Source organism: Microtus ochrogaster, unplaced genomic scaffold (assembly GCF_000317375.1).
Source record: "Microtus ochrogaster isolate Prairie Vole_2 unplaced genomic scaffold, MicOch1.0 UNK46, whole genome shotgun sequence".
Taxonomy (NCBI): domain Eukaryota; kingdom Metazoa; phylum Chordata; class Mammalia; order Rodentia; family Cricetidae; genus Microtus; species Microtus ochrogaster.
Window position 1 is genome coordinate 554,575 of NW_004949144.1, and position 9,193 is coordinate 563,767.

The following is a 9,193-nucleotide window of genomic DNA, read 5'->3' on the forward strand; positions in this document are numbered from 1 at the left end:
CTGGTATCTCAGCGGCTATAGGCTGGAGGAGCAGAAGGACCTCTTGCAACACCACTGGAGCTCATGAAGGTATTGGTCCTGCTGAATGATACCTGCAAGATCTCTAAGACACAGGATACCCCAGAAGCGACTCAGTGAAGATCCAGTGATTATGGTGAACCATAAACCAGAGGCCTTGAAACAGACCATGATTCATTGCAGTGGACAGTTGCCAGTCAAACTGAAGGGACAAAGGGGTATACTGAACGACATATTGACATCTCCAATGCTATCAGAATGGATGAAGAGATGATGGAGAAACATAAGGGAAGGAGAAGCAGAGATTTTGCTATTTCAGATGGGTTTTTTGTTGTTCTTGCTGTTCTGTGTTGGTTTAATGGTTTTTTTCCTCTTTCTATTTCTTTCTTTTTGTTTTGTTCTTGCTTTTGCTTGCTTGTTTACTTTGTTTCCTCTTGTTTTTTTGGGGGGGGAATGAAACAGGGATTAGGTTCTTTTTTTTCTTTTTGGGGGTGTGCAGCAGAGATGAGTGGAGAATATGGAGGGATCAGGAGAAGAAACTACCAATGATTCAATAAAATAAAGTGCTAAAAATTAATGTTTACATTGTATTCTTATACATAGATAGCTAACATTACTGGCTTGTAAATATTACCATGTTTAATCCCAGGAACCGTAGCACATTTTTTATGCTTAAAGAAAAAGAAGAGATCATGATTCTCTTTCAAGAACTCACAGAAGCAAAGTGAAACACTTGAAACATCAGTACACCGATGAGTTGCTCCCAGCTTTATCATGGTCATGCAGCCTTGCGCCATGACCTGTAAGAACTGGATTCATCTCTCTCTCTGTATATATCAGCATTTGTGAATACTTCAGTGCCTTGGATTGAATTTCATATTTCCTTATAAGTAAAGCCTGTGCTGTCCTTTATGTGACCAGTGTTTGCAGATTCCTAGTGCCATTATGATGGAGGAGGGTCATCTGTCTATCTGTTGCTTTCATTGGTTAATTAATGAAGAAACTGCTTGGCCTGATAGGGCAGAATTTAGATAGGTGGAGTAGACCAAACAGAATGCTGGGAAGAAGGGAAGTGAGCCAGACGCCATGATTCCCCCTACCCGAGATAGACACAGGTTAAGATCTTTCCTGGTAAGCCACTACCTCGTGGTATTACACAGATTATTAGAAATGGGTTAATGAAGATGTGAGAGTTAGCAAGTAAGAGGCTAGAGCTAATGGGCCAAGCAGTGTTTAAAAGAATCCTGTTTCTGAGTTATTATTTTGGGTAAAGCTAGCTGGTGGCCGGGAGCTGGGAGGCAGGAAGTGCCCTGCCGTTCCATCTATACCATTAAGCTCTAGGGAATATCACTACATTTTTTTTTCCTAAATATAATAGAAAACTCTCATTTGCTCCTGGAATCAAAAGATATAAAGTAGTATTTTTCAGACCTGTGAGATTAAAATTAAAAAGCTCCAATACAGTGTATCTACTTATTCAGACATTGTAAATATCTAAAGCTAAAAAATATTACTGTAGAATATTTATTTTGCGTGAGTGAATATAGAACTATCATGAGGAGAGTCTTGGGTTGAGAAGAGACAAAGGAAGGGGATATCCAAGCTCTCTGCTTTCCAGATATCATAGGGGATATGAATATGATAACATTATCTGGCTGGTGTGGCATGGGTGGTTGATCCAGAGGTTACAAATGTCACTTGTAGGCAGCTACATTATATGCCTCTCATACCTATATAAAGTTTGTGACCTTCTGTAAGGAAAGATCTTGATATAAATAGGAACTCCTATTTTACAACCTAAAGCAAACTGTTCTAATCCAAAATGGAAGAGAAGACCAACCTGAAGATGAGATTAAGAAATGGTAAAAGTAATTGTCCTTTTAATGAGATATGTGCTTACGAACCTAAAAGGCTTCCCACTTAGATGATTGGCTCACAGGGTTCTCCTGCAGTGCCTTTCTGCTTCCTCCTTTCTACCCCAGAAAGCAAGAAGATTACTAAAGAAGTAGATAACCACCTTGTTCTTTAGGTCAGGGAACCTAAGGTTAGGGGGAACTACATCTAGAACACCTTCCCCCAAAATGTGGTTGGAACAAGCAAAAAAAATTGATAAATAAAAACAAGAGAAGATTTAGTAAAGTGAAAAGAGAAAATACATGTAGAAGGTTCAAGGTTTGCCCAGCAGAAAGAACAACAACAAAAATCTGTATTCTAATTCCGCCAATGTTTTCATTGAGGTGGGAATAAAGACTATGTATTCTGCTCTGGGATGTGAGCCTAGCATGTAGAAAGTTCTGTATCATGTCACTCCAGTCAAGGAAACAAATAACTGACGATATTCCACAGCTGTCAGTTTTGAGTGATGATCAATTAAAGTCTGGTCTATTTTGGCTCAAATTTAAGCTTGCTTGAGATAGGAAATAGTTACCCTGTTCACTACCACAACATTTCCTTTTAACTCTTTCTAACTTTGCATACAAAATGTATAACAAGTTGAATTTATTCCCTTCATTCTGCTTATTAGGTTTTGGGATAGTTTAGGGCCCCCAGATACTCACCCAGTCCTCTTTGGATTAAGCATTTGCAAACATTTTGAGGATTGCTTTTTGATATATTAGCACTTGCAGATATCTTGAAAATCCCAGTTACTCCACTCACTGCCTAGATTTTTTTCTGATGTCCTCTCTTTCCATCTCCCTGCTGCTTATGGCTGCTGACATCTGGAGCTCACCTACTCAGCAAATCAAATAACCACTTTCCTTTCTCAATCATTCCCTTCTGCCTCAAATTTTGAACTTCCTTGATAATGCTATATAAGATTGAGAATATGGAAAAAGAACTTTGTACGCTGCCATTGGGAACAATACAACTTTTTAAATTTGTAAATCAAATTTGAAAATTAATTGTAAATGTCCAAGTGTTCTGTATGCCACCTGAAAAATTTTGAGTGATTAATAAAATGCAAAGCTTTTCATTTCATAAATTGCTAATTTACTAAATATTTTTTATCAGGTAGATTAATAATATTTTATATTAGTCAAGGTTAAGGCAATATTTAAAATATTTTATTAATATGAATTTTTCAAATTAATCATCTTACTTAAGTCTGTATTTTTGAATTCTGATTTCTTCTTTTCTTCTGGCAGAGAAATGTTGACTCTTTAAAATGAATCTCTCTTTCATTGTTTGAAGCAAGTTTCCGCTCTCAGAGTGGAAAAAATGGAGGCTCAGTTCCACTGGAATCTGAAGTTTTGTTGACAAACACAAACCTGTACCACAAATCTTTTGCGTCTTCAGTGGTTTAAAAGACTCTTGAACACAAAACCTCCTTTCAATTTTATATTTGCTGAATCAGACTTTTGGAACTTTGTACTTTAGAGCTCAAGTTGGCACAACCAAATTTCCTAAATCTGAAACATGCCAAAGATGCAAAAGAGTGGGAAAGAGTATTTCTTAATTTGCATATCAGCAAATTTGAGCTTGGTTTCCACATCATCTGCTGAATATTATAGCCCAAGGCAAACATATAAAAACATTAGTTAGGACTCATCGGAGAACTGCAGAAAAATACCTAACATGAATATGTGCAAATTCAATGCCAAATGGGAGATGACTGTCTTGCTTTAAAATAGGAGACGGGAGAAAGAGCAGGACAAAGAGGAGGAAGAATTTAGCTGCACATTGAACCATATGCCAGACATTTAATCAGCACATGATAGGCGGTGATATTAGACTTTGAGTTTTCTGTGTTTCAACATGGGACCTATACTGCACAGCATCTCCACTACTGTAGTAGTTGCAGAGTTCATTTTGGGGAATTTGAGCAATGGATTGATAATGGTGAAAAACTGTATTGACTGGGTCACTAAAGGAGAACTTTCTCCAATGGATCAAATCCTCATTATCTTGGCCATTTCCAGAATTACTCTCATCTGGGAAGTACTATTTATTTGGGTTAAAACTCAACCAATTTCATTTATTACCAAAGAAGAATTAAAAATAGCTATGTTCTGCACTATACTCTCTGGCCACTTCAATCTCTGGTTTGCCACAGCCCTTAGCATCTTTTATTTACTCAGAATAGCTAATTTCTCCTGGCAGATCTTTCACTACTTGAAATGGAGACTTAAACAACTGATTGTGGGGGTACTGCTGGGAAGCTTGGCCTTCTTGCTTGCAAATCTGATAAAAACGAGCATCACTCTTGAAGAGAGATTCCATCAATATGGAGGAAACACAACTGTGAATTCCGTGGAGACAGAGTTTGCACTATTTTCAGAGCTGTTCTTATTCAACACACCTATGTTCTCTCTAACACCATTTTCATTGGCCTTGATCTCTTTTCTCCTGTTAATCTTTTCTTTGTGGAAACATCGACAAAACATGCAGCTCAATGCCAGAGGACAAGGAGACCCCAACACCAAGGCACACACAAATGCCATGAAAATTATAGTCTCCTTCCTCCTGCTCTATGCTACTTACATTCTGTCCCTTCTGACAGCATGGATTGCTGAGAAGCATCACATTGAACTGATTCAAATTATTTGCATGATAACTGGACTCATGTATCCTTCAGCCCATTCATTAATCCTCATTCTAGGAAATTCTAAATTAAAGCAGACTTCTCTTTTGATACTGAGGCATCTGGGATGTAGACTGGAAGAACAGAAAATCCCAACTACATGAAGCATCTAAACAACATGCTTTGTTGTAGAGAAAAAACAAATCTATGAGCAAGTAGTTCAAGAACTTTTTTTTCCTTTGCCATAAAATTTATTATTGTAAGCCTATATCGTTGACTCAGGAACAGAAAACATAGTTATTTTAATGCTTAATTTCAATTAAATCAAAACAGAAGTAATAGTATGCTATTTTACCCAGAACTCCTTTAATCCCAGCACTCAGAAGGAAGGTAGATCTCTGAGTTCAAGGCCAGTATGGTCTACATAGTGGTTTTCAGGACAACAAGGGCTACAAATTCAGCTCAACATGTTCAAATTTTGAAAGATCTTCTTTCATAAAATTATTTGCATTATATTTGAGAAATCATGGGACAAGAGTCTCTGGAGTTTTATGCAAATCACAAAAGCTCCACTATAACCATTTTGCCTACAGATAAATATATCCTAAAAAGAAGTGAGTAATAATGGTAAGAAACTAAATCAGCTTGATGGAAATACTGGGTAACAGATATCTGATTATGAATCTACATTATGTATTCTTGGTTCTGGTTGCTATAAACACATCTTATTTTAAAGCATGTAGATCCTATTCAGCAAGTATATAGGCTGTAATAGTATATATGCTATATTCAAAATAGTAGAATTTATTTACCCATTTTACTTACTTTTCCTGTTGCTGTAACAAAATGTCTTAATTAAAATAAATTTATGAAGAAAGTTTTATTTCAGCCCACAGTTCAAAAGTATTGTATTCCTTTTTTTCTAACACCATGAAGATCACTGCAGTCTTTTTTCAAAGTGTATATACAATTCATCTTACCTAAAAATGTTAAATATTTTTGATGAACATTTTTGTATTATATACAATTTATAACCTTTTAGAGGAAATCATGAATAGTTACCCTTACCAGTTAGAAACGGCTACAATTAGTTATTTATATTCTACTTTTGAACTTCAAACCTGTTGGCTGTAAGTGACCCATTTTATGTTATACATTGGAGGAGGCACTTGATGTAATTATTTTATTAGATCAAGAAACTATGTTTACTTGAATTAAGGATTTTGAATGAAGTTATTTAGAACTGAAATAGAGAAGTTTTGGCTTATTACTTTTGCTCATAATTACAGTGTATAAAATGATTTATAAGTATGAAAATAGTGTGTTAAAGTTAAACCTTTTCATTGATCAATCTTACCTCAGGGTTTTGAAATTATAGTAGTTACTTTACTGACCCTACTTCATTGACCCAGAATAGCCCTGCAAATTGCAAACATGGAAATCATGGAGCCTATATGGGTCTGTGGAAATATGTTTTGGTTGTTGCTTGGTGTTTTTGTAGAACTCCTAATAGTAGGAGTGGAGGTATCTCTGACCCATTTGTTTGCTCTTGGGACTTTTTTCCTCCAGCTGGGTTGCCTCATCCAGACTGATAAAAGGATTTGTGTCTAGTCTAATTGTAGCTTGTTATGCTTTGTTCAGCTGATATCTCTGGGAGGGCTGCTCTTTTCTGAAGGGAAACAGAGGAGGAGAGAATATGGAGGATAGGGGACATGTTAGTAGGGGGTAGGTATTGGGGGGAACAGAGGGAGAGAAAACAGAGGTTGGAATTGTGTGAGAGAAGAATTTTAAAAAAACTCAAAAACCCTTATCCATATGTTACTTCCAACCTTTATGGTGGATATTTGTTTTTCTCACAGTTGCTTTCTACATGTTGGCTGCTTTCAGCAAATGAAAAAAGACTAACATAATTAATAATAATATGATAATATAAAACTATGGCCTTTCTATTAAACTATGTTGTACATCTGCATAAATGTGTAAATTAAACCAAACAATTTAAAATGAGTATTATTAGCATGCAATGACTATAACAAAATAAAAAATTTCCTATGATTATATTATTGTGGTTCCCGGGTGGTCCTGGTAAATGGTATTCCAGAGCTGTAATGGATAGTACATTGAAGATAAGCCACTTTACCTTCTGATGACCTATAAATTTTTTCCAGTCATTGACCATTATAAATAAATTTATTGGTATTAACTATTCTAGGTCAGAGATTCTTCAGCTCTAATCTTCATTTTAATTTACTTAAATGCACATAAAGGAGTTATATTTGCTGCTATTGTTTTTCCTGAAGTTTCAATCTTTAAGAATTGTAATGTGTTGCAGGGCGGTGGTGGCGCACGCCTTTAATCCCAGCACTCGGGAGGCAGAGGCAGGAGGATCTATATGAGTTCGAGACCAGCCTGGTCTACAAGAGCTAGTTCCAGGACAGGCTCTAAAGCCGCAGAGAAACCCTGTCTCGAAAAACCAAAATAAATAAATAAATAAATAAATAAATAAATAAATAAATAAATAAATAAATGGAATTGCAATGTGTTCATTTGATTTCTTTTAACTTTGCATGCCGACAGGCAAATCATTTTCCTTGATATCAACTGCAATCATTTATAGGTGGATCTTTATAAATTTAATTCAATCATTCTCAATATAGGATTGTTAGTCACATTATAAAGATGATTGTATCAATTTGGCTAAATTTTAAATTGTTTCTGATAATCAAACGCTATTTGATTTTGAGAAAGAAATAAACCCTTCCAAAACCATAAGATTTTCATGTTTCTGGAATTGCTGATATTTTTCCTAAACATACAGTATTCTGATTCATTTTTTTCTCAGCCTAATTAAAAATTAATGCAATCAAAATACTACTAATATCATCCAAATGTAATATTTTCCTATGGTATGAGAAAATTCTTAAATATGTTGTATTCCTCGTGAACAATTTAATAACTGTTTACTCTTCTTATTTTGTTTATAATGAGTTAAATATCAGTTGAAGAAGGATTTAAATATTGATTCAATGTTTTATTAATGTTAAAATTATTTTATATTATCATACATTTTATATAATTATACATTACAATCATTATGTATTTTAGTTATAGGTCCTAAAACTTATTATTACTAATTCAATGTTTCAGCACCACATATAGTAAACACTGAACAAAGTGCTGATCAAATTATTATATTAGACACTTGCTTCAAAATCAAAACCTCACATTCTCATTTTTCTTAAAGAATTGTGCTATATCTGCTTATATGGTTTGTTTATTTGTCCTGCTGAAATTACCGGGTGTGAGCCAGAACAGATCACAAAACACACAACAAAACCCATATGAAGAGTTTATTAAAAAGAAAAACATGTGCATAAAGGCCTGAGAAAGTTTCAAGGAGAGCATGGAGTGGACATGTCTAGCTTTTAAAAGCTACCTCGTGTATACACACAGGGCCTTACTTAGCTGGGTCATGCATAGGTGATGTGATCATGTTGAATTTATGTCACATAAGGCCTGAGGATCCTGAGTGGCTATGTAATTTGCCTGACTGCTTGTTGGTGCATGGCTGGCCCTGGAATGTCGAAGTACTAGCCACAGCACTGTGTGATGGGAACCATAACACCTGTGGTCATAGAAGGGTGTATATTGATAAAAGGTTTTTATATCCCAATAAACCTCTCCACTAATGCAATAATCAAAATCAGACCAAATAAAACTGATTTTTTAAAAAGAAAAAGCCCAGGTTTAATGGATGCCAGTGCTCCCAGGTGCCCTCATAGGCCCCCAGAGAGGAGATGGGGAAGGAAGACCAGAAATCTACATGTTTGCTGTCTGGGGAGCAGTTTAAATACCCTGTGGGAGTGGTCTTGAACATCACTGAGGAGGGGCCACCATTTGGCGGGCTTTTTTGGGGATGGAATCTGGACTGAGGCAACTCCCACAGGAGGAGCTTGTGATGGGACTTTCTACCCAAACATTCTAGAAGTTTTGGATATATGGATGCCAGGGGCTGAGGTGAAGCCTTAATCCAAACATTCCATACTCTTTGGGCATATGCATGTCAGCAGCTGGGGTGACACTTTCAACCAAACATCCCATACTCTGTGGGTATAGAGGTACCAGTTCAATTCTGGCTACTTCCTATAGGTGTAGAAGGAGCAGTGGGCTGTTTTACGCCATCCGGCGAGCTTTACCCAAAATAATTACTTGGAAACTGTATTCATTTAAACACTGTCTGGCCCATTAGATCTAACCTCTTATTGGCTAGGTCTTACGTATTGATTCAACCCATTTCTTATAATCTGTATGTCACCACGGGGTAGTCTAGCTTACTATCCAAATATAAACTATCATAAGAAATTAAATGCATATATTTTCAGTGTAAAAGCCAGAATAAATGAACTGGGGAATGTGGTTTAATTGATAGTTCTGTACCTTAGCATATATGAAGTTTGATCCCCTGAGATTGATCCCTAGATTATCTTACAGTTATCATTACTGTGATAAAACATCATGACCAAAGCAATTTGGAGAGGAAATGGTTTGTTTGGCTTACACTTCCATATTACTGTTCATCAGTGAAGAAAATCAGGGTAACACTGCTTTCCAAAGTGGTTGCACAAGTTTGCATTCCCACCAGCAATGGATGAG

At 36.0% G+C, this 9,193-nt stretch overlaps 1 protein-coding gene across 1 annotated transcript; it reads left to right on the plus strand.

Moving 5' to 3' along the window:
* Window positions 1-3,774: 3,774 nt before the first annotated feature.
* LOC102001152 (taste receptor type 2 member 124-like) lies at window positions 3,775-4,704 on the plus strand. The gene has a single exon (XM_005369249.1). The coding sequence runs from the start codon at window positions 3,775-3,777 to the stop codon at window positions 4,702-4,704; it is 930 nt and encodes a 309-aa protein (XP_005369306.1).
* Window positions 4,705-9,193: the final 4,489 nt, after the last annotated feature.